Raw genomic sequence first — 25,714 nt, forward strand, 5'->3', positions numbered from 1 at the left:
TAGACCCTCTCTGGATAAACAAGGTGGTCCCCTACTCCTTGGGTGTTTCTCTTTGTAAATTTCATAAAGGTTACCGTGGGAATCCCCATTATCACCTGCTGCCAAGTCCTCCAGCCCCACCTGTGGTGATGGAGCCCACGATGGGCTCAGAGGTCACTGTGCCATGGACTGCCACCAGATTCACAATGTACTCGGTAGCTGGCTGCAGGCCCATCAGGACAGCATGCCTCTTGGTGGCATCCAGGGAGACCTCCATCATTTCTTCCTCTTCATCCCGTGGGCTGTAGTTGAGAATGAGTCTGTCTGCCGGAGGGGATGGGTCACTCCAGGTGATGTTCACGCTGGAGGAGGTCACGTGAGAAAAGTGCAAATGGGAGATGGGGCGGAAGCCTGAAAACAGAGGAAATGAATGGTTCTGGAATCCACATAAAGTGGTGGGACCACTGGGGTAAAGGAGATATCTGACCAAAGAGGTCTGCTTTCCCTGCTAGTAAGGACTTACACCTGCACTTGTTAACCACCACGCTGCTATCTCATCCACTCTCCTTTCTCCAAGCCAGATACTGTAAAATGAATGCCCTCAGCAGCATAAAAACAGCATCACCTCTGTGAATTATTCATAATACTGATGGAGGATTTAAAACTTATATCCTGGAAGGAATTGAACACGATCCCATGGATCCTCTGAATGCCCACTGACTTAGTGAAGGCAGAAAATGAACAGAATTAACTACTCTGACCAGCCTATAGGAAACCGGACATAATTTCAGGCATGCAGGTAGGCTTGTTCATCTCTCCCCTTCGCCTCCAGCCATTCTCTCTTAGGCTTCCCAGATGACTCAATGGTAAAGAGTCTGCCTGCCAATGCAGGAGACACACAGGAGATACAGGTTCAGTCCTTGGGTTGGAAAGATCCCCTGGGGTAGGAAATGGCAACCAACTCCAATATTTTTGCCTGTAAAATTTCATGAACAGAGGAGCCTGTTGGGCTACAATTCATGGGTTTGTAAAGAGTCAGACACAACTAAGTGACTAAGCACACACATACACATTCTTTCTTGAGGTATTTATTAATTTATTCTCTGTCTCTTCTTTCTCTACCTTTCTCTAGAATTCTTCCTTTCTCTAGAGGCAACGGGGTGTTGGAAGAGTGGGTGGCCTAGATGATCTTCTCATCCTAAGATCCACTGATCCCTGAACCCAGCTGAGATTTCTGCTACCCGGGTACCTGTGAAGGCATCCACAGTGGACTCCAGGCTCTGCTGCCGGCCCCTCTCAGCTGTGATTGAAATGATGTACTCTGCCCCGGGCTCTAGATCTGTCAGTGTATACGAGGTCCTGTCCTTGGGCACAGTGACTTCAGAGGCAATCCCAGAGGATGGGGTAAAGGTAATTCGGTAGTGGTCAATGGGGCCGCTGGCCTTGGTCCAGATGAGGGAGATGGAGGTTTCCGAGGAGGCTGTCACCATGAGGTCTCGAGGACTGTCGAGTTCTGTGGATCAAAATAACCAGCCTATTTCACGTAAGTTCCACACGAGGGCCAGTATTTATTAGAATTAGGCCCCCAGTGGATTTCTAAGCTATCAGCAGGTCTGCTGACCATGAAGATTGGCTTGTCATTGCTGACACTAATCTCACACTTTGTTAAGCACCTTCCCTTTGAAAGATGTCTAGGGGCTTGGCATATAGATGAATAATCTGCAGGAAGGCATAAGTAACTCAAGACACTCACCTGTGGGACAAAGCTGGCTGCTGATTTTTAAGCTCTCCATTTTCTCCCAGCCATTCTCAGTAAGCCAACCAGGGCAAAACAGGTGTCACAAGCAAGTACAGATATGCTGCTCCTGGCAACCCTGACTACCTCTGTTCCTGCTGCCATTCTGACCGACCTGGCCACAGGTGTGTAGGCAATAAGATCTGAGGACTCCTGGGGACCCATGTCTTGAGGTTCTCTAGAGAGGTTGTCTATGCTCGACAACCTTGGGACAGGGATTGGTTCAGACCAGCCCAGCCCAGGCTGCTACCAGTTACTAAAGTGACTTTGGAATTTGCCTGGGATTTGAAACCAAAATTGTTGGATCCAGAATAGCAAGAATCTCAGTGGACTTCTCCTTTCTCCAAGCTCAAATGGATTGTTTCCAAGTCTAGACCTTCAGCCTGTGGCCTTTCTGAAGGTTCTGTCCTCTGGGGTGAGAAGTATCACATTCTGCCTGCTGTGAGATGATTTAGAAGGAAATATGACTTGCTACAACACTGGCTTTTATGGGGTTTTACACCTCTGCTCTGCACAGCAGTGGGCAGCCCTTCAGACCATTGGGTGCCAAGTGTGCAGAGAGGGTGGGACTCCACCCTGCATGTCAGATGCCAGAGGGTAGGCACAGGGAATCAAAGAGCTACAGGTAGACGGTGTTCCTAGGCCAATAATCCTCACCCAGGGACCTGTTTGCTAGGGGGAATTGCCATCTGACCAGTCCTCGATGGCCCTCAGGTCAGAGCGTCCTGGTCTCTTTCCACACCAGTCTTCCTACTTACCAGTCCTGGCATTCATGGTGGCTGGTACGCTTTGCTGTGAGTTCATGATGGCAGATATTCCAATTCCATACTCAGTGCCAGGCACCAGATCTGTTGGTAGATGCAGAAACAAATGTTATCCCACGTATGTCAGGGATGGGGAAGGCTGAATTTGGATGGGGTGGAGCAAATGACCTTAAGATCCTGTTCAGATCTCGTGTTTAATTCCCTCCTAATTTTATCCATTTGCATTGCATGTGCGCACAGTCATGTCTGACTCCTTATGACCCCATGGACTTAGCTTGCCAGGATCCTCTGTCCATGCAATTTTCCGGGCAAGGATACTGGAGTGGGTTACCATTTCCTCATTTTACCTATTAGGAAATCCTAATTTCACCACATAGGAAATCCACACCAAGTCAAGAGGATGAACTGGTCAGTGTAGAGCTTCCTTTTTGCTGCCGGTCTCCTTGGGAGGGCAGTGGTGCTATCCTGGTCAGTGACATTCAGAACTGTGCTCTGCTGTGGAAGTCTTCTTGAGGCACTTAGAGTCTCAGGTTGGCTACAACTGGTGAGGAGATTTCTTGCTTACACTGCATTGGGGAAGTGTGTAATTGAGGACCGTATGGACATAAGCCTGTAAAGCATTTGTTGAACGTTGTGGATGAAGAACAAGCTGCACCTATTATAGACAGGGACTGAGGCCGTATGGATGCCATATGTCTGCATCCTTTCTGGGGAGCAACTGTAGATGCACTGTCTCACTGAGCTCAAGGCTGTAGGGTCTTTAATGTAAGGGGATGTAGTGCCCTGTAGTAGCTACCAAGGGCACTTCAATGTGAGGATGACTTCTGGGGGACCCTAGGGAGCTGGAGAAAATGGAAAAAAACTTCCCAACTATCAAGGGAAATTCTTTAGGGTTCAATACAAAGGATCACTGGGGATCTCCTAGAATATCTAGAATTATCTGGGGTGTCTCCCTATCCTCTTACCCACATTCATTTTCAGTTCAACCAGTTTGACAGATACATTACTTTCCTATTTATGTTGCAGCAAATTACCACAGTTTAGTGGTTCAAAACAATACATCTATTATTTTACAGTTCAGGAGTTTGGCAGGGCAGTATTCTTTCTGGAGACTCTAGGAAAGAATTTATTTCTTTACCATTTCTAGCTTCTACAGGTCGCCGGCATCCCTTGGCTTGTGGTCTCATAATCCATCTTGAAAGTCAGAGGTATAACATTTTTTTGAATCTGTTTTTTTCTCTGAGCTCTTCTTCCATGATTCCATCTTCTACTCTGATCTCTCTGAATCCTTTTAAAAAGGATCCTTGAGATTACACTGGTCTTGATTAGCATGGGATAGTCTTCCCATCTTAAGATTCTTAACCTAATTACATCTATAACTTCCTTTTGTCAGTGTAAGACGACATAGTCACACATTCCAGGGATTACAATGCAGACATCTTTGGGGGCCTTTATTCTAGCACCAAACTAGCATCAAACTCACCCTCATTAATTAAGACTGAAACTGTAAAAAAAATACAACAAGATCAAATCATCATCTGTGGGTCCCTTGTTGTCAGTCTGAATCCTTTTGGGTATCTCTTTGTGTAGGCTCAACTAGAACCAAGATTGATGATCATGCTGTTCTGCATTTATATAATAACACTTGTTCTTTTCAAACTACCTGTTTTTTGAAAAAAAATTTTTTTTATAGGAATGCAGTTGCTTTACAGTGTTGTATTAGTTTCTGTGTACAGCAAAGTGAATCAGCTATACATGTACATATATTCCATCTTTTTTGGATTTCCTTCCCATTTAGGTTCCTCAGTGCTCTGGTGATCTGACTGTGTTTTGACCTTTACCACAACCTCATGAGGAATGTGAGATGGGGAGTCTTTTCCCCATCTGCATTAGTTCCCCTCATGACCTAGTCATCTCCCAAAGGCTCCATCTCCTAATATCATCACGCTGGAATGAGGATTACAATAGATGAATTTTGGGGGGACACAAACATTTTGGGCTTCCCTGGTGGCTCAGTCAGTAAAGAATCCGCCTGCAATGTGGGAGACCTGGGTGGCTGTCATGACAAAGGATCACAAACTTGGTGGCTTAAAACAACAGAAATGTATTCTCTCCCAGTTCTGGTGTCTAGAGGGCCAAAATCAAGGTGTGGGTAGACCCATGCTCCTTCCAAAGGCTTTAAACAGAGAGTATTCTTGGCTCTTCCTAACTTCCAGTAGCTGCTGGGAATGCTTAGTAGCTGCTGGGAATGCTTGGTGGTATGCCTTGGCTTCCAGCTGCAGCACTCCAGTCTCCATCTCTGTTGGCCCATGGTGTCTTCATCTGCTTAGGCTGCAATGGGCTGGTGACTCAAACAACAAACATGTGTTTCTCACAGTTATGGAGGCTAAGAAGTTCAAGATCAAGGCACCAGCAGATTTGATGTCTGGTGAGCTCCTGCTTCCTGGTTCATAGACCATCTTCTCACTGTGTTCTCATACAGCAAAAAACCAAGAAAACTCTCTGAGGTCTCTTTTACGAGATCACTAGTCCCATTCGTGAGGACTCTACCCTCATGACCTAGTCATCTCTCAAAGGCTCCTTCTTCTAATACCATCACACTGGAATGTGGCGGGGACACAAACATTTCAGACTTCCCTGGTGGCTCAGGTGGTAAAGAATCTGTCTGTAATGTGGGAGACCTGGGGTCAGTCCCTGGGTCGGGAAGATCCTCTGGAGGAGGCCATGGCAACCCACTTCAGTCTTCTTGCCTGGAGAATCCCATGGTCAGAGGAGCCTGGCGGGCTACAGTCCAAAGGGTCACAAAAGAGTCGGACATGACTGAGCGACTAAGCGCACACACAAGCCAAAGAGTAAGTCTGCGACCAGCTGGAGATGACCCTTGGCTTCTGGCCTCAGGGGTCAGGGCTTTTAGGACTGAATGCCTTACTCTTCCCTTCAGTTCCTCCCCTCTCCAGAGCAGTTGTGACCTCCCAGGAGCCTTGAAGGAAGAGGGACGATTTTGACAGGAAATGCATCAAGCAACCCTTCCTTAACAAGGGCTTGGTTTCAGGAAGGTGAATGATGTGTGAGAGCCAGAGGGTTCTGCACTGCCTCCTCAGTGTCATTTTAGTACAGCCTGTGCAGTGAGCCCCTCCATGCCCGGGTAAGGCAGAACCTACCAGGCCTTACTGACCAGGCTCTCAGGTCAGAAAGTGTTAGAATCAGCCCCTTTCTTCCTCTTCTCAAACCCGCTCCAGTCAGTTCCTTACCTTTAGTTCTTTCTTTCTCTAAAGTGTCAACATTGGGACTTCCTTAGTGGTCCATTGGTTAAGAATTGCCTTCCAATGCAGGAGATGTGGGTTCCATCCCTGGTTGGGGAACTAAGATTCCACATGTCAATGGGGAACTAAGCCTGTGAGTCACAGCTACTGAGCCCACGCACTCCAGAGCCTGCGCACTGCCGACAGAAGATCCCACGTGAAGCAGCAGAGATCCTGCATGCTACAACTGAGACCTGGCTCAGTCAAACATAAAAAATGAACAAATACTAAAAAAAATAAAGTGTCAACACTGGTGGAGGTGAACTTTGAGGTCTGCTGGACATTAATATTTAGGTTCTGCCACTTTCTATTAGGTTGGTTCAAATGTAATTGTGGGGGTTTTGGACTGTAAATTTTAAATCACTGTAACTCATTTCAAACACATCTTGATTAATCAAAATAGGAACCATTACAATTAACACAGTTTTGCCAATGAGAAATAAGCTTGCTTATTCCTATAGTGTAAAAATCCATGCTTCGGGATTTAACAAACTCTTGGAAAGCATTTTCTGTCTCCTGGTGGTTGTGGAAGTGTTTTCCCTGAAAAAAGTTGTCCACATGCTTGAAGAAGTGGTAGATGGTTGGCGAGTAGTGACATGAATATGGTGGATGAGGCAAAACTTTGTAGCCCAATTCGTCCAACTTTTGAAGCGTTGGTTGTGTGGCCTGCGGTTGGGCATTGTTGTGGAGAAGAACTGGGCACTTTCTGTTGACCAGTGCCAGCTGCAGGCATTGTAGTTTTTGGTGCATCTCATTGATTTGCTGAGCATACTTCTCAGATGTAATGGTTTCCCTGGGATTCAGAATTGAATCCCACTGTAGTGGATCAGACGGTCAGTAGACTACCAAACAGTGGCCATGACCTTTCATTGGTGCTTTCAAGTTTTGCTCTGGGAAGTGCTTTAGAACTGCTTAGTCCAACCACTGAGCTGGTCATTGTCAGTTGTCATATAAAATCCACTTTTCATCACACATCACAATCCGATCAAGTAATGGTTTCTTGTTGCACAGAATAAGAGAAGATGACACTTCCAAATGACTTTTTTTTTTTTTAACTTTTAGTCAGCTCACAAGGCATCCACTTATTGAACTTTTTCACCTTTTCAATTTGTTTCAAATGTTGAACGACCGTAAAATGGTCGATGTTGAGTTCTCCAGCAACTTCTCACATAGTTGTAAGAGGGTCAGCTTTGATGATTGCTCTCAATTGTTGTCAACTTCTGATGGCCAGCCACTATGCTCCTCATCTTCAAGGCTCTCATCTTTTTTGCAAAACTTCTTGAACCACCACTGCACTGTACGTTCATTAGCAGTTCCTGAGCCAAATGGGTTGTTGATTTGGAAGTTATCTCTGCTGCTTTACAACCCGTTTTGAACTCAAATAAGAAAATCACTCAAATTTGATTTTTGTCTAATATCACTTCCATAGTCTAAAATACATATAAAATACACAGCAAGTAATGTCATTAGCAAAAAACCTAAAGTGAGAAATATGCATTAAAATGATGTATAACATAACCACATTTATTTAAGAATGTATTCCAATATTGAATGGCAAAGTCCAACAGTGCAAAACCTCAATACTTTTGTGCCGACCAAACATACGTGTGTAACTCTGATTCCTTCATATCTTTGAGCTTTATTCTCTGTAGAATGGTAAGAGTAATAGCGTCTATCTCAGAGGGTCCTGGGGATTCAATGAGCCAATGTAGAGAAAGCACAGTACCTGGTGCATCGTAAGAGTAGCCCATAGCATTATTACCTGGCTCAGAGAACTATTCCAGAATTTGGAGTCATTTTTTGGTGTGCCCCAGACAGATACAGGTTGGTCCTCGGCACACCTGTTGTCAGTTTGCTGAAGCTTAGCCCACTGAGTCTGATGAAACCAGGGATTTAGGGAGTCCAGGTGTCAGCAAGGAGCTGGCCCATGTCTGGGCTGGTACCTGTCACTGGATTGAATTGGGCTATTGCAACACCCCCCAGATCTGTTCAAAGCACATATTTATCTCCACCAGTATGTTCGCAAGTCCCAGGTACACACTTGGCTGGAGAAATTAGATTACCTTTGGGACATAAACTACTCTCAGACAACTGATTGAGACCTTCAATTGCCTATAATGAAGTAGAAATTTTCCGACGTAGATGAAGGGTGACAGATTGAGGAAGGAAGACAGAAATTATATGTTGCCAAACGGATCCAACATGTACCGTTTTCATCTGAGTTTCTTATTTATGAAGCTTAAATGAAATGTTCAATAATTTACAACGGAATCATCTTCTCCCAGAAAAGTGTAGAGTAGAATTTAAAGTGCTCTTTTTCCAAGCTTTCTGTCTAGGGGATGGGGAAATGGGACTCGCTTATAGGTTCCTGCCTGCTGCTTTTCTTTGATTTTCAGCAGCTTTCTTCCTGTGCTGCAAGTGAATTGTTGCTCTTTGCCAGCAGGTAAAATACACTTTCTGCTGGAAAAGGAAATGCATACCCAAGGCATAGCAGGTACACTTATATATCAGCACTTGGAAGACTCCTAGGGATTTCTCACTTTTTAAAGACCCCATTGCTGTCTATCAATGCTCCCTTTATCTTTCTGTCCAACTCCTGCAAGTAGTAGCATATGAATGGCTCTGCTCTCTTTTTAACACTAGCTCAGAAAATTCATCCCATGGGAAACCACCACTCTCCATCTCTTATAGAACTTCATTGGTTCAACTCAGGGGATGACACTTCCTTCAACTCTTTCCCTGCATATCCATTCTTCTTTGAACACTCAAAGCACACCGTTCATGCACTCAGCAAACATGACTGATGGTCTCCTTTCTGCTGGGCACAGGGTTGTGTACTTGATACAAGGGTGAGCTGAATGGAATCACCCTTGTCCTTAAAGAGATACAAAGAAATCTGTACTGAAAAGGATATTCATTACTTATTGAGCACCCATATATACCTTGAATATATCACTGGAAGGACTGATGCCGAACCTGAAGCTCCAATACTTTGGTCACCTGATGCAAAGAGCTGACTCATTGGAAAAGACCCTGATGCTGGGAAAGGTTGAAGGAGAGAAGAAGGGGAGGACAGAGGATGAAATGGTTGGATGGCATCATGGACTCAACAGAGTTTAACTCAATGAGTTTAAGCAAACTCCAGGAGATAGTAAAGGACAGAGAAGCCTGGTGCACTGCAGTCCATGGGGTCTCAAAGAGTTGGATATGACTTAGTGACTGAATAACAAGAATATACCAAGTACTGAGCTGCAGGCACTGGGTAATCTACAAGAATAATAAGAAAGAAATAGAGGGAATAAAGGAGGGATAAAAATCAAGAGAACTTTGAGTGCCTGGTAGCCAAGAGGTCCATTATTGATTGACTAGTTTCTTAGAGATTCATACATGATATCTTATTTTCCACTCTGCTGGGAGGGCATTACTTATGGGTAAACAGAGGACTGGAGAAGTCCATTTCTCAAACCAAGGTCACAATGGTAATACGCAATGAAACAGGGTTTGGAATCCAGGTTCATTGTTCTTTCTGATACATCACTGCATGGTCCCTAAGAGTCTTACAGGCTGGGAGAGGGAAATGGAGTAAGCAAATTGGAATTTGAAGGTGATTTGGTACCACTCCATGGGAAGCTAACTAAGAAAACAATTTCAGAGTGGGGATGAAATCAGCATGGGCTGGGCTGGAGTAGCCAGAGAAGACTTTTCTAGAGAAGGGACTTGAATTGAATCTTGAAAGCTAGCCAAGATTAGGAAAGGTTGAGGGGTGGAGATATGGAATTCTCCAGTGGGCAGGATGGGACATGGTGAACAGGAAGAGATTAATTAGAGCCAGAGAGCAACTAGCTCTAATTGTGAGCTCAATGAGCCCAACTAGCTCAATGAGCAGATTCTCACCTGCACTGCAAGGACCGTGGGTGGGTGGATAAAGGCAGGATGACTCACTTCCCTCTGTCTAGGAGGCCTGTTCTTCATGCTTCCTGCTGCTGGCAGGAAAGTAGTGGGAGAAGGAGGCCCAAGAAACTGAGATTGCTGTGTCTTGCCAGCAAAAGCATGAATAAGACTCCTGGGGTCTGCAGGCTTGGTTAGGTTCACATGGGCATTCAGAAATATGGAACCTTTCCATCTCTAAATCCCTGGGTTCATCTCCAGAATATCTGTGAAGTTCAAGCCTACCAAACTGGGGTTGGGGATTTAGTTCGCTGAAGCATCACTACAAACAAAGCTAATGGAGGTGATGGAATTCCAGTTGAGCTATTTCAAATCCTAAAAGATGATGCTGTGAAAGTGCTGCACTCATTATGCCAGCAAATTTGGAAAACTCAGCAGTGGCCACAGGAAAAGGTCAATTTTCATTCCAATCTTAAAGAAAGGCAATGCCAAAGAATGCTCAAACTACCGCACAATTGCACTTATCTCACACGCTAGCAAAGTAATGCTCAAAATTCTCCAAGCCAGGCTTCAACAGTACGTGAACTGTGAACTTCCAGATGTTTAAATTGGATTTAGAAAAGGCAGAGGAACCAGAGATCAAATTGACAACATCAGTTAGATCATCAAAAAAGCAAGAGAATACCAGAAAAACATCTATTTCTGCTTTAGTGACTATGCCAAAGCCTTTGACTGTGTGGGTCACAACAAACTATGGAAAATTCTTAAAGAGATGGGAATACTCGACCACCTGACCTGCCTCCTGAGAAATCTGTATGTAGGTCAAGGAGCAACAGTTAGAACTGGACATGGTACAACAGACTGGTTCCAAATCGGGAAAGGAGTACGTCAAGGCTGTATATTGTCACTCTGCTTATTTAATTTATATGCAGAGTACATCATGAGAAATGCTGGGCTGGATGAAGCACAAGCTGGAATCAAGATTGCCAGGAGAAATATCAATAACCTCAGATATGCAGATGACACCACCCTTATGGCAGAAAGTGAAGAAGAACTAAAGAGCCTCTTGATGAAAGAGGAGAGTGAAAAAGTTGGCTTAAAGCTCAACATTCAGAAAACTAAGATCATGGCATCTGGTCCCATCACTTCATGGCAAATAGATGGGGAAACAATGGAAACAGTGAGAGACTATTTTTTTGGGCTCCAAAGTCACTGCAGATGGTGACTGCAACCATGAAATTAAAAGATGCTTGCTTCTTGGAGGAAAAGCTATCATCAACCTAGACAGCATATTAAAAAGCAGAGACATTACTTTGCCAACAAAGGTCTGTCTAGTCAAAGCTATGGTTTTTCCATCAGTCATGTATGGATGTGAGAGTTGGACTATAAAGAAAGCTGAGTGCCTAAGAATTGATGCTTCTGAACTGTGGTGTTGGAGAAGACTCTTGAGAGCCTTTGCACTGCGAGGAGATCCAACCAGTCCATCCTAAAGGAAATCAGTCCTGAATATTCATTGGAAGGACTGATGCTGAAGTTGAAACTGCAATACTTTGGCCGCCTGATGTGAAGAACTGACTCATTTGAAAAGACCCGGATGCTGGGAAAGATTGAAGGCAGGATGAGAAGGGGACGACAAAGGATGAGATGGTTGGATGGCATCACCCACTCTATGGACAAACATGAGTCTGAGTAAGCTCTGGGAGTTGGTGATGGACAGGGTAGCCTGGTGTGCTGCAGTCCATGAGGTTGCAAAGAGTCTGACATGACTGAGGGACTGAACTGAACTGAGTGCATTAAAAGATGCTGCCTTTGGACTTCCCTGGTGGTCCAGTGGTTAGGAATCCGCCTGCCAATACAGGGGATGCGGGTTTGACCCCTGACCTGGGAAGATCCAACATGCCCCGGGTACCACAACTACTGAAATAGCACCACTAAGCCCGTGTGCCACAACTACTGAAGCCCATGCACCTAGAGCAGGTGCTCCCACCAAGAGAAGCCACCACAGTGGGAAGCCTGCGTGCTGCAGCTCGAGAGTAGCCCCCTCACTGCAACGAGAGAAAGCCTGCACACAGCAACAAAGACCCAGTGCAGTAAAAAGTAAATAAATGTTAAAAATCAAAACCTTTAAAGGAAAAGAAAGACATCTGTCTTTAAAGGGAGGGGCAAACCAGGGACCCTCCCCAGGGAGTTCGCAGTTACTCTCTTAGTTTTCCTAACAACCATGCTGCTATGTTGTTATTGTTAGTTTTCTTGTTAGTCTCCTCACTATACTCTTAGGTCTTTGGGTCAAGCGACTTGATTTTTTTTTTTAATATTTTAATTCAGTATGTAGTATAGTGAAAAAAGGTATAATGCGTAGAAGCAGCATGGGAGGGGCAACAGTGATGCTGGGAAGACTTCTATGAGAGAATATCTGAGCTGAGTTTGAATGATCAGGTGATATTTGGTTGGGGAAAGGGCATTGCAGGCTGAGGGAATAACACAGGCAAATGTGTATCTGGTAAAAGAATTCATGAAAACCAAGGACCCAATATAGGGCTTCTCACAGGGAAATCTCCAGCAGGGGATTTCATAGATGGTTTCACGGATGGGGGGATATTTGGAGACAGAGGATCTTCTGGGAACCCCTGAAATCATGCCAGGTAGGCAACAATCTACTTTTTGCTGTTCTGGGCCTAACCTCTCAGGCTTCCCCCTTCTGATCTTGTTGAGGGGAATGGTAGATGCTTCTCCAGGGTTCCCTGAATGAGAAAGGCTTTGGAGGACACCTCCCTGATTTGAGGGTGTGGATGATGTTCAAGCATCAAGAGAAGACTCCATGCTGACTTAAGGAAGGGACTGGTCCTACAAACTTATGTTTGAAACAGAAAATCATCACCAAGGACTGTTCTCATATACAGCTTTTTTGTTGCCAGTGGGATTAATGAGGAACATGGGTCATCACCCTCTGTCCTACAAGAACATCCCACCTGTGGGTCTTTGCTGTAAACAAGCATTCCCTGCTGAAGAAGTCAAAGCAGAAACAGAAAAATTCCCACCTGGCTTGACTCCTGGTCCCCTCGTATCAGCCCCTTAGTGCAAATAGGGAGCAGAGGCCCGGAGGCGCCAGCTGTGAGGACTGCGTGGAAGCCTCCGCTCTTTCTGTCCTTTCTTCTGTTTGGGTCTCTGCAGCCCCTGGGAGTTGGAGCCATGCTCAGAGGGTGCCTTACCAAAGTGACCACTTGGGGTCACTGTGACTTCGCCCAAAGTAGGTTGAGCACCATCTGGCCCCGGCCCCAGGCCCATTGCCCAGCTCCTCCTCCCCAGAAGAGCCTGCAGGGTGTTGAAGGTCTGGCGCTGGGTCTGGGGCCTGTGCCCTGGCATGTCAGGGAGTGCAGACAGGATGAAGTGAACATCAAGTGCCTCCATTGGCACTGATTTGCCAGCTGGACTCCTTTAAGGGGGTCTTGGGTTTCTCCGTGGAAAGTCCTCCTGTGGACAAGCACCTCTAGGAGCCCTTCTTCTCACCACGAGACCTCCATTGGGGCCCCAAGGAAACAAAGCGGGCTCTGGTCGAGGCCTCGCTTTTCTTTCCCCAGCCACCAGAAGCCTGGAGGGCGGCAACTCGTAGGGCTGACTGGGGCATGCTTGTAGACATCAGCCCTGTACTGGTGTGTTTGTATGTGTGTGAGTGTGTGAGGATGTCGTGTGTGGCTGGCTGCAGGTCTTTGTTTTCTTGCGGTCTGGTGTTACACCATGAGGTCTGTAGGAATCTCTAAGCCCCTGGATTTCCTAACCCTGTGGATGATTTTTCTGATTAGCAGCTTGTGGACTGGAGATCCAGGTGGTTGCCATGCAGAGGCAGCTGGTGAGGAGGTGCCATCAAGAGGTGTTCAGGGGCTGCCCCATGGAGACGAGGTGACAGCCAGGTCCCCAGAGCTGGGTTACAGCCTAGGGCTCACTTGGCCCTACGGGCCAGCTCCTTTTGCCCTTCTCCTGACCACAGGGGTCCTCAAATGTGGGCTCCTGTTCCTGAGGGCGACCAGGCAAGACTCTTCATGGCTGAAGACACCCCCTTCCCCTGTCCACAGAACACTGCAGCCACAGGCTCTTCAGAGCGCAGGGTATAGAGTCCCCTCAGACACAGGCCAGAGCAGTGTTTATAATCTGCATATAATCTGCATCGATCTCAGGCAGGGTTTTATTGTTGTTGTTTTGTTTTTTTAAACAAAGTCCATTCAAACAATGAGGATCTCCTTCCTTCCCCACCCCCACTTCCTCACTTCCTCCCACTCTCCCTCCACTAGGAGTTTTCTGTATGGTTTATGGTTTGTCACTGCTTTTCAGAAAACAGTGGTGGTGCCAGTCCCTGGTACCTGCTGCCAGATCTAACCTAGAGGGAAGTCAGTGAGTGGTGAGCCTATATAACACTCAGGGACCCCTTTGGGACTCCAGGTATGGAACACAGGCCAAGCAGACGTGGTCCAGGCTGAGTGCGTGAGTGCTAAGTAGCCTCAGGTGTGTTTGACTCTTTGCGACCCCTTGGACTGTAGCCTGCCAGGCTCCTCTGTCCATGGGATTCTCTAGGCAAGAATACTAGAGTGGGTTGCCATGCCCTCCTCCAGGGGGTCTTCCCAACCCAGGGATCGAACCCCCATTTCTTATGTCTCCTGCACTGGCAGGCGGGTTCTTTATCACTAGTGCCACCTGGGAAGCCCCCAGGCTGAGAGGCTGAGCCTACAAAAAAAGACTTATCATTAAAGATATAGAAGCTACCAGAGCAGAGAGAAAAATCATTGTAGTCATGGAGTCTGTCGCTGAGAAACAAATCCATACTCCTGGGCATCGCCTGGAGAGACCAATGGAGAAGAAAGGTTTGGTATTCTGTGCCCCAGCCTGGCCTCTGCATTGCAAAGTGGGGGTGGGGGGAGGTGGTTATATGATGGGGGAGGTGGGGTGGGGTGGGGAGGTGCTGTGAGGTCTCTGTGTGACTTTGAGCCCTGGGGTCAGGAAGGGCCTGTGTTCCACAGTAAAGGGGTACGAGGTGGCTGCAGAGACCAGGGCTTCTGCAAAGAATATCCAGTACAGGTGCCATAGAACTTGAGGGACTTGGAGTCACCTAACTCTGAGAATAAAGGGCGTGTGAACTTGTGCCTGGCAGAGGCCAGGTTGCAAGGGACCCAGGCTGAGCTTTGTAGGGATTAAAAACTATAAAAGGTTAAATGACTACTGAATGTTTGTTATGTGCCAGTGCTCAGATACATAAATAAATATGATTTCATTGAATCCTCAAAACAACCTGTGAGGTAGACCTGATGTCCTTTGGGCCAGGAAGCAGAAACACAGAAATTGAAGCAATTTGCCAAAGACACACATCAATGAAGTTGGTCTCAAGCCTAAGTGGGCGATTTCAAAAGCCATGCTCTAGGTATTCCTTTTTATGGCTGAGTAATAGTCCATTGTTATATGCACCACATATTCTTTATCCATTCCTTTACATAAAGCTGGTTCACTTTGCTATACAGTAGAAAGTAACACAACACTGTAAAGCAACTATACTCCAATAAAAATTAATAAAACATTAAAAGGCAGTGATGAAAATTTGGTAATCTAAAAAAAAAAAGAAGAAGCCATGCTCAAACTTGGTGCTTCTTGCCCATTAATGTGCACACAGATCCCCAAGGAGCTTTTAAAATGCAGACTCTGATTCTATAGATCTAGGTGGAGAGGATTCTGCCCATTGCCACAGGTCCCCCCACACACCCCACTTTGAGAAGCTGGGAATCTGCTCTGTGCCGTACTTATACAGGGTGTCAATTCAAACCATCTCTTAGCTCATAGACCTCCTCCTCTGTGTCCTTATTCATCATCATCATTGTCATCATCTGAGTATTGAGTACTTTGCTATGTTAGAAGAATGGCCTTAAATTCATTAAGTTCATGATCTCACTAAAGCCCCATCAAATGCTATGAGGCAGGTGGCAACATTCCCCTTTTACATATGATGAAACAGAAGCTTAGAAAGGTCATATCAATGGCTCCAAACCACACAGGATGTAGTTGAGCCTAGATGTAGAGTCTTAGGACTTCCCTGGTGGCTTAGATGGGAAAGAATTTGCCTGTAATGTAGGAGACCTGGGTTCAATCCCTGGGTTGGGAAGATCCACTGGAGAAGGGAATGGCTACCCACTCCAATATTCTTGGCTGGAGAATCCCATGGACAGAGGAGCCTGGTGGGCTACAGTCCATGGGTTGCGAAGAGTTGGATATGACTGTGCAACTAACACACACACACAGAGTTTAGAGTCTTGGCTCTTAACGTGTCCCATGGGACTGAGCATTCAAATAAAATGGGGCAGGAGAGATGGTACCTTCTGTTATGGTTGCAGTTGTTTTTGACTAAGGGATAGGGAGGGTGGGGATAGGCAGAGCTGAAGTTTCTAGTCCTTCCTGCGCTTTCTGGCCAGGAAGGAATTGCTTCAGATGAGCCTGGAATTGTCCTTCCCACCGTGCCCAGAGTCCTGTTTTATATATACAAGCAAATAACTTGCTGGGAACCCAAAACAAACAAATTGAACAAGAACAACAACAAAAAAATCCCAAAACAAGTCTTGGGAGCTGAAAAACTCTCCTTTTTAGCATCCAGGTAGGACAGTGAGGGAGAAAACACAACTATTAAGAGCTGGGATCAAACTTCTCCCTCTTTTTGCCTTGCCTCCAGCAGGGTCCTTCCTTCTCTTTCCCTAGACACCATAGTAAGAGCGCCAGTGATCCTTGTAATCGGCATCTCAGCAAGTACAGACATACTTGATTTCCTTACATGCCTATAATCCCTTTTTAAATCACATAAGGCTATTTGCCTTTATAAATCTTCCCAGCAGTGAGCTCCCTGGGATAATTATATGTAATATATATTTATAGTTTTATTTCATAAGCCCAACTCAAATAAAAAAACCAATATCTCTGAGTTCACTCCTCGATAATAATCTTCCCATTCCTTGGAAGTCTGCAACATTTAAAATTTGACCCTTCCTTTGCTGTTGCTTCTTTAGTAAGAGCAGCTGTGAAAATGGATGGGAGCTTTTGACTAGGCTTCACAACTGCCTTTCATGGCTCCCTTGGTAGTTTTGGGGACACGGGCAAGTTTCCAAACTCTCTGAGCCTCAGTTTCCTTATCTGTAAAATGGGGATGATGACTGGGGTGGCTGTAATGCGATGGCTGATGGCACCTTAGTTGACTGATATGGCAGGCAATATTTTCGTTCTCATGTCCCTCGTGAGTCTTGTTGTTGTGAAGATGAAATAAGCTAAAACTATGTGAAGCTCCCTGGGATAACAGATGACCAATGAATGTAGAATCTTCTTTTTTTCCACTAATGGGAAATAATAACTAGGATGTGAGTGAATTCTTCTCTATATCCCATGATTTTATAGCGTATCCTCCATCCGAACATCAAGCCATCATCTTTGTAAAGCTGGTAATTGCCAAAGCAGCCTGCGGCTCTGGGCAGGGATACGCTGTGCCTAGAACCAGTTCCCTCTTGTATCATTGCAGGTTTTTTTGTTTAGCTTAATTTTTGTGAATGTCTCCAGCTCTCTGGAAAGGCCCTATGCCAGCTGGTCTGTTCCTGCTATGTTTAATTCACCCCCATTAACCTGCTTGGTCAGCATATCTTTCCATCTCTTTTCTGTGTTTTCAGGAGTACGTCTGTCTGGAAAAAGCATTTATTATATTTACTTTAACTAGCCTCATTTGGCAAGGCAGTCTGGGATTTCAGTTCAGGAGGAAAACAGCTTTGATTATCCTGCCCTTGTTTACTCTACGCAGTCTTTGCTGTGGATCCCTGGTCTATCGAGATGACAAATGCTTTTGCGAGAAGCCAAGACACAGGATAAACAAAGTCTCTGTCAGCACACCACCGGCCTCTGGTCCATAGCTGTTTTGTACAGTCTCCATCTAAAAACTGTACCCCCATTTCCAGCCATCTACCTTTCAGCAAAGCCTAGAGGTAGGTTTTCCTGGATGGGTGTGTCTAAGGCCCAGGAAGAGCACTAGCTGGGCTCCACATCCACATGGGGACACAGAATGCTCCCCAGCCAAGCACCATGGTGACCTGGAGCATCATGTTAGTTCACTCCACCATTATCTCTCCCTGACTCCAAACAGCCTCCTGACCACTGTCTGCCTCTGACCTTGCCCGCCTCCTGTCTGATCTCCACTGTAGCTGTACAGATCTGCACTGCATCATCTATTTAAGACCTTTCAACAACTCCTCACTCACACGCTTTACAGGGTGCAGAAGGCATGACCAGGCTCTTAATTTATCAGCTTATCACTGGCTTCTTGTAGCTTGTGTGCAGTTGCTCTCATTCATTCATGCATGCATTTATCCATTCATTCACCACTTATCCAGGACCTAGGAAGTGCTAGATGTTGTGCTAGATGCTGGGGAATCATGGTGATCAAAACCAGACATGAGCCCCCTTTCACAGAGCTTCAGTCTAAGCTGGAGATCAACAACCCAATAATCATACCCACAAGCGCACAAGGATAACTTGAGAAGTGCTGTGAGGTGAGGGGTCATCAGCAAGATAACATTGCCAGGCAGGATGACCTGACCTCACCTAGGAACCAGTCAGGGTTCCAGAGAAGTGACAGGTGAACTGAGAGCTGGAAGGGAAGCTGCCATAATGAGGTGAAGCGAGATGTGGGAGGAGAGAGCCTGATAAGCAGAGGGAATGGCATGTGCCAAGCCCTGGGGCAGGAGGGTGTTTGAGGAACTAAAAAAAGTAGGCCTGTGGGCCTCGAACACTGGGAGCACCAGGAGATATGGGAGATGGAAAAGACTGGAGAAGATGGTAGGGAAACCAAAGCCATGGGAGGGTTTGGAGTTTATCACAAAAGCAATTGAAGTCCTTGAAATGGATGCACAATAGTTAGAAATGTACTTTGAAAAGATCACCGATGGAGTGAAGAGGACAGTGGAGGGGCCAGGAGAGAATGAGGGGTTATTGCAGTGGTGGAGACAAGAAGTGATAGTAGCTTACACCAGGGGATGGCAGTGCGATGGAGAACAGTAGATACATGCCATAGGTACTTGGTGGATTATATCAGAGGGATTTGGCAACGGTTGGATGTGGGCATGCAGGGCTGGGAAGAGGGCTGGGAGGAGCTCAGGAACTGCCGTGCCCCCAGGAGCCAGGGCTTACTCACCGGTGAGTGTGGCTCTGCTGGTTGGTCCGATGCTTTTGGGGACCAGCAGCTCATGGTACTGCTCACCCGCCAAGGTGCTGTACTCAACCTTGTACTCCTGAACCTCTGCTTCACTGTTGTCCCACTCGAGCTCAAGGCTGGTTGCTGTGCGGGAACCAACCCGCAGGTTCTTGGGGGCATCAATCTCTTAAAAAAAAAAGACATCACCAACATCACACAGGATAATGTGCATTTGCCATGCATCTTGAACTTGAATAGGCTCTGCGGTGAGAGCCCACATCTCACCCTCTGCCTTTTGTTTGAGTGAACCCCAGGGGTTGCCCCTTAGCTTTTGGTCTGCCAGGTTGGCCATGACAGATTCCATGGGCAGGCTGGAGAGTTTTATTTGGTAGTTAGACATCAATACACTTTACACATTCCCCATTCCCATTCAGAAGTTCTAGTGGTGTTCTAGAAATTGAAAAATGAACTAGTTAGTATCTTAAGCCTGAGACTAAGGGAATTCCCGGAAGGAGGATATCAGAGATGGCACTCAATTGAGATGAAAGAGTGTAATTTCAAATTTGATCACCAAGCAGCAAAACAGAGGATTGGTTGCAAGATTTTGAAGTATAAGATGTCTTCCCTTGGATTTACTTGCATAGACATGCTGAAAGGTTTGTACAGAGAGAGGGGATGTGATATAGTGGAAATCAGTCAGCTCTGGAGTCAGGTCTCAGTTTGACCTCCACTTCTAATTCTAAATGTAATGGGGCCATAGGCAAGCCTTCATCTGGCTGGTCCTTGATGGTTACATCTGTAAGATGGGCTAAGAATACTGCTTTTCTAGTTGTAAAGATGAGACAATGCATGTGGAAGTGTACAGTTTGGGGACTGGTACAAAATTAGGTGTCTAAACCCTGGGTTGACTTACTGGTGCTTCCACAATTCTCCCTGAGTTCTAACAACCTGGCACCCCCATGCCTGCTCCTTGGAGTTCCAAGAACCCCACAGTAATGAAAAGACCTCTGGCATTGGGGTCTCTCCCTCAACTGTGGGGGGCTGGTTCTCTCTCCCAGGACTGGTCATTCTGGCAGGCTTATTTGGGCAGAAACAACATAAAACAACTTACAGGGTAAAAAGGTGCTGTCTTGACAAACTGCCACTTAAAAAGTTCTAAATAGGTCTTGACTTTGAGACTTGAATTTAACTTTGGAGTGGACCAGCCATTTGTTCTGGGAAAACCTCAAGTGGACTGTTTTACTTTGTAAATGCCAGGCAAGTCTCCACCGATTGTTCTTTCGGAAGATGGGATGTTGTGAATCAGTCTGAGCGCAGCTGCTGCAGAGTGAGAAGTGTTCTGTTTAGGGATGTAAATTGGGTGAATCTCTTAGCAGATTTATGCCTCTGCAGCTTATTTTTCTGAGAAATGTTTCCTTACTCAGTGTGGGTTTGGCATGCGGGAAACCGTGCATTCTGCACGAGCTGTGTGTGTAATTTCTCCAGCAATTGTATGGTGAGAGAAGCTTGAGTAGAGGGGCATGTGGGAGGAATGCTCTGGACTACAGGTCTCTAAATCTCACATCCCTCAATCTTTCTGGCAATGGGGAGGGGTGTGGGGGAAGAGAGGCTGGCAAACGACTGGGTGGGGCTTGGGGGTGTGTTCTGAATGGAACTGGAGCAAAAAAAAAAAAAAAAAAAATCACTTACGGTCCAGGTTGAGTCTCCTATTTACCTACTGCTCTTCACAACTAAAGACGTTGGAAATGGTAGACTGTAGTTTTTTTGGAAATGGTAAACTATGGTTTTCTTTTCTGCATTTTGGGGCCTTAGGGTCTATGCCCTGTGGACAGGCAGCAGTGTTTCTTCTGAAGGGACCGGACATTTCCAATGTCAGTGATCCCCAAAGAGATCAATCCTGGGAATGAGAACTGGGTAAGGCAGGTGTCTTAGGACTAGGCTGGAGTGAAATGATTTGCTCCCTCTAGGTCTTGGAGCCTGACCTCCAGGAGGGCCAGCTGAAGGGCCCCCTGGCAAGTGGGAGCTGGGCTAGTCTCTACAACACACCAGCAAGCCAGGAGCAAGGCAAAATCAGATGCCCAGTGGAGGCCCTGGGGAGGGGCTGGGACTGTGGACTCTCAACTTGAAACATAAATTAGATCAAGCACTTCGCCTGAAAATTTTCCATTGCTTCCTATTTCAAGCTCCTAATGGTAGCCCATCATTAGTTGGTGATGTACAGGGAAGCCTGGCATGCTGTAGTCCACGGGGTCGCAAAAAGCTGGACACGACTGAGTGACTGAACTGAACTTCAAGGTGGCCCACAGGGCTCGGCATGGTCTGGCCCTGCCTGCTTCTCCGGTGGCACCTGGGAGCATTCTTCCCTTATTCATTGTGCTCCAGCTGCACTGCCTTTTTCCTACTCCTGACTCACTCAAGCTTATTCTCACCTCTGGGCTCTGCACTGACTGCTTCTTTTGCAGAGAATGCTCTTCCCAGACCCTCACATGGCTGAGGTCACTTTGCCGTTGGTGTTTAGTCACTAAGTCAGGTCTGACTCTTTGGCAACCCCATGGACTATAACCCACCAGGCTCCTCTGTCTATGGGATTTCCCAGGCAAGAATACCGGAGTGGGTTGCCATTTCTTCCTCCAGGGGATTGAAGCCGAGTCTGTCAGGCAGATTCTTTACCACCGAGCCACCTGGGAAGCCCCCATGAGGTCACTTAGGTCTTGATTCAAACCTCAGCCCCTCAGAGAGACCTTTCTGACTACTCCCTCTGTATCATTAATTTCATTTTTTAGCATGGTCCTCGTAATTGAGACGGTCCCATATAGTCATATGTTCCTTTCTTTTTTCCTTGTCCAGTTCCCCTCACTGGAATACAACTCACATGAACTGGTATCTTGTCTATCTTGTTTATTCTGCAGCCTTACTACCTAGGACAGTGCTTGGCACCTCTAGGTGTTCTTTAAACACAGGAGAAACAAATACTGTCCATTCCCTGTCTTGTCTGCTCCTTCAAAACCCTCGAGAAAGTCTTGTTAAATATTCTGGCTGGGGACTGTGAGGATGCTCAGAGTGAGGGGGTGCAGGAAGAACAACAGCTTTGACTGAGGGCAGCTGGTCCTGGCTGGCTGACAAGCACCATCAGGGTTGAACTTGCGGAGGCATTTCCTGGGGAATCCCAGAGCATACTCCCTGCCCAGCAGGTGGGAGCTCCAACTGTTGTGGGGCCTTTAAATGAGTTTCCAGGACTGCTGCAGCCAAGGGCCACAGACTGGTTGGGCTTACACAACAGAAACATTGTCTCACAAACTGGAAGTCTGAGATCAAGGTGGTGGCTCCCTTCTGAGGGCTGTGAGGGAGAATATACCAGAAGAGGAGCTTCCCTGGTGGTCCAAGGGTTAAGAGTTCCCCTTCCAATACAGGGGTCGATCCCTGATCTGGAAGCTAAGTACATGTCTTGTGGCCAAAACACCAAAACATAAAACAGAAGCAATATTGCAATGCGCCTTCTCACTTAGTCGTGTCTGACTCTTTGAGACCCTTTGGGCTGTAGCCCGCCAGCCTCCTCTGTCCATGGGGTTTTCCCAGGCAACAATACTGGAGTGGGTTGCCATTTCCTTCTCCAGAGGATCTTCCTGACCCAGGGATCAAATCTGTGTCTCTTGTGTTGCAGGCAGATCCTTTATCTGCTGAGCCTTCTGGGAATTCAATAAAAATTTTAAAATGGTTCACATAAAAAAAAAAAAAAATTCACCAGGAGAGTCCTAGGAATTCCCCTATGAGGGCAACTGCAACCAGAGCTACGTACGGAGAGTGGCGAAGTTTGTGAGACTGGCCTCCGGATCTTCCTGGACCCTTTCTCTCTAACCACTGGCTTTGGTGGGCTTCCATCAATGCCCTCCTTTTTCTGAGCGGCAATAAGACTCAGGCAGATACCCTGCTCACCACTCGGGAAGCAAATCTCTGTTTTAATTGCCTGTGCAATTAGTGCGCTCGTAGTGTCGAAGCCATCACCTGGAAAAGCACTTTGGCTAATTTGAATTTAAGCGGAGTTCTAAAATGACTGAAGGCCCTGCTGTGAGGGTCCAGGCACCTTCTCATCATTCAGCACAGCACCTGTCAACTCCGGGCCTTGAGAGCTGGTGAGCAAGTCTGTCCACAGCTCCCCGCCCCCATGGCCCCCTCACCCCTCACCCCCCACCCCCTCGAGCAGAGCAGGGCAGGTTGCAGGTACAGGCTGCTGCTGCGTGCAGGAAGCAGGCACCTAACAGCTGCCCATGCACGAAGCAACCAGAAACAGAGAATCACGCCAAGAACGGAAACTCATGGTGGGGAGTGGGGGCTTCTAGGAGGCAGAATGCAATTGTCTTGATTGAAATTTTCCTGGGCCACCAGCCAGTCCTGCTTCCATCTCGTCAACCTAAACATCAAGAATTCCCTTTTCGTGCTTCCACCTGAAAGCTCTCGTCTCCTTTTCAGCCTCTTCAAACTGCTTATCTGAGCACAGCCACAAAGAAACCACTTTTCACACAAAAACTATCTTGAAATTGAAAAAGAATGCAGGACTTGTGGCTCTCAGGAGGTCCCACCACCTGAGAAGGTCCTGCTGTGGGTGCTAAGGTTGGGGGTGGGCCGGACTGACCTTAAATTCACCAGGAAGGGACCTTGTGTGAGGCTCCGAGCAGCTTTGGCTGAGTGAGGGAAAAGAAGGCAAGAGAAATGGGCAGAATGTAGTTCCTTTGTTCTAAAGATACACAGTCACAGGGGAACCCAACATGTGTTTAGTAGAAAATCAGACCAGGGACCCCAGGCTGGGCTAGAGTCTAGCACAGGGACAGGAGAGAAAGCCTGAGAGGGTCTCTTTCAGAATCAACTGTCTTCTCCATTTCCTCAGTGTTCACACTTGGTCTCTTCAATAGGGAAATCTTCTCCCTAACCCAATGTTTCCTTTGGGGTGGAGGGAAAGCTGTTATGAGATTCTCAGCCTTTTTCTTCCATGGGGAAGATGGACTCACCTCAATGGTAATTTTTGTAGTGAGACTGGGCACAACCATTCTGGTTCCCCTCTCAAGGGAGCCCTCTGACCATGGGGATCAGCCTCTGCTTGTTCCTCTGTGCTATAAGCCCTAACCTCAGTAGCCCCCAGCTTCTATGACATGGGAGTCTTGCCCAGACTCACAGGGGCCATCAGTTGGCAAGCCCATTCGATTCTAACACTAAGCTACCTGTTCTAATCTAGGGGATATTTTGGCCTCCATCTGTCTTACTCTTTGCTATATTTATCAGCTGATTTTAAACACAAGCAGAGGGTAATGGAGCCTCCCTGAAGCCCTTGGCTGACTTGCCCCATCCTGTAACAGGCTCGTAGGCCACCACTTAATGTGGGATGCTTTGATTAGTGATTCTCCTACTTCATTCTGATGGAAGATGCTGGTTCTTAGATCTTACAGATGCCTGCAGTTCCCTTTGACTGCTGTGCCACCTTGGGAGCTGGCAGAGACATTCCTTGACCTGTGACCTCCAGAGGGCAGATAGGCAGAGACACGGAGTCTGGATTAGATAGAGACTCACTCTTGGATCTCAGCACCCGCTGACCCAGGAAGAGCACTGGCGAGCCTGCATCTGCTTGTGACTGACCTACTTGTCCACTAGTTGGCCGGCCGGATGGGCTCCAAGAGAACCAGGGAGCAGGTCATGAGGTCTGGCTTTTCCCAAGGCTCTTTAAAAGTCCTGACTGCCTTGGGAAGTGGGTGGCCGGTCATCCCAGCTGGGGAGGAGGCATTGACATGGGCTTCATTCAGCCTGCCCTCCGTGGGAGCCAGGTCTATGTTAGCCCTCTTGCAAGTGCTCACAAGGATGAGTAAAACATTCTCAGGCAGAAGGCCTGCTTCGACACGGATGGGCTTTGCCCAACTCCAAGGTGCGCCATGGTGCTGGTAAAGTCACTGTGGATCTATGGAATCATTACCACTGTTTCCAGCAAATAGCAATGAAGTGTCGCCAGGAAGGGTCACTGAACTCTCACAAAATTGCCCTTTGGGTTAGCAATGGGGATGTGTCAATGACTTCAGGACAAACGTTTCATTTTATAAAGGAAAGATGTGAGACCGGAGGGGAAGAGTTATGTCAGGTCACAGACCTGGCTGGCAGCAGAAGCAAGACAGGTACCCAGCTCTCCCCTCCACAGGTGGCCGGCGCTCCTCCATTCTGTGATGCAACCGCACCGGGAGGCCCGGAAACCTCTCGCTTCCCTCTGGCAGTGCACGGGATATTTGTGGATGCAGGCGCACACACCATCTCTCTCCCTGGATGCCCCCTGCCCCGACGATACCCGCTGGCGCCGCGCCCTCTCCCCTCCCCAGGCTCGCCCCCGCTCGCAGCCTCACCTGTTGTGAACTGGGTGGCGGTGGCCTCGCTCTCGTTGGTTCCGCGGACCGCGCTGACCCACACCTCGTATCGGGATCCCGGCCGCAGGGCCTGTACCGAGTACTGGCTCAGGGGAGGCTGCAGCCGGAAGGTGGTCTTCCCACCTTCCCCGCCCACCAGGCCATACTTCAAGAGAATGAAATCGACTTTGGCTCGAGGTGGGGTCCACTCCACGAAGGCCACGGTGTCGGAGACATCTCGAACTAGGATATGCGTGGGCCCATCAATGACTAAATGAGGAAGAGCCGATAGAAAAAAAAAAGTTTGAGAAGTGAGCCTTGGACTTTAGTAAGCGCTTTCCTTTCCTTTCCTCCTTACATTAGCCTGGTCTGTTAGAGAGAGGATGTGTATTGTTATCCCATTTTACAGATGGGGATAA

General features: G+C 47.1%; 1 protein-coding gene across 2 annotated transcripts in view; it reads right to left on the minus strand.

The window, feature by feature from the left end:
* Positions 1–25,714, minus strand: part of TNR (tenascin R) — a 228,142-nt gene that overhangs the window by 53,024 nt on the left and 149,404 nt on the right. For both annotated transcript variants that reach the window (XM_061383275.1, XM_061383276.1), the window contains 5 exons: positions 25,296–25,565; positions 18,922–19,107; positions 2,533–2,622; positions 1,229–1,492; positions 121–390 (listed from right to left, as the gene is read on the minus strand). In XM_061383275.1, coding sequence (XP_061239259.1) covers positions 121–390; positions 1,229–1,492; positions 2,533–2,622; positions 18,922–19,107; positions 25,296–25,565 — 1,080 coding nt within the window. The remainder of the gene's footprint in view (positions 1–120; positions 391–1,228; positions 1,493–2,532; positions 2,623–18,921; positions 19,108–25,295; positions 25,566–25,714) is intronic.

Source organism: Bos javanicus, chromosome 16 (assembly GCF_032452875.1).
Source record: "Bos javanicus breed banteng chromosome 16, ARS-OSU_banteng_1.0, whole genome shotgun sequence".
NCBI lineage: Eukaryota > Metazoa > Chordata > Mammalia > Artiodactyla > Bovidae > Bos > Bos javanicus.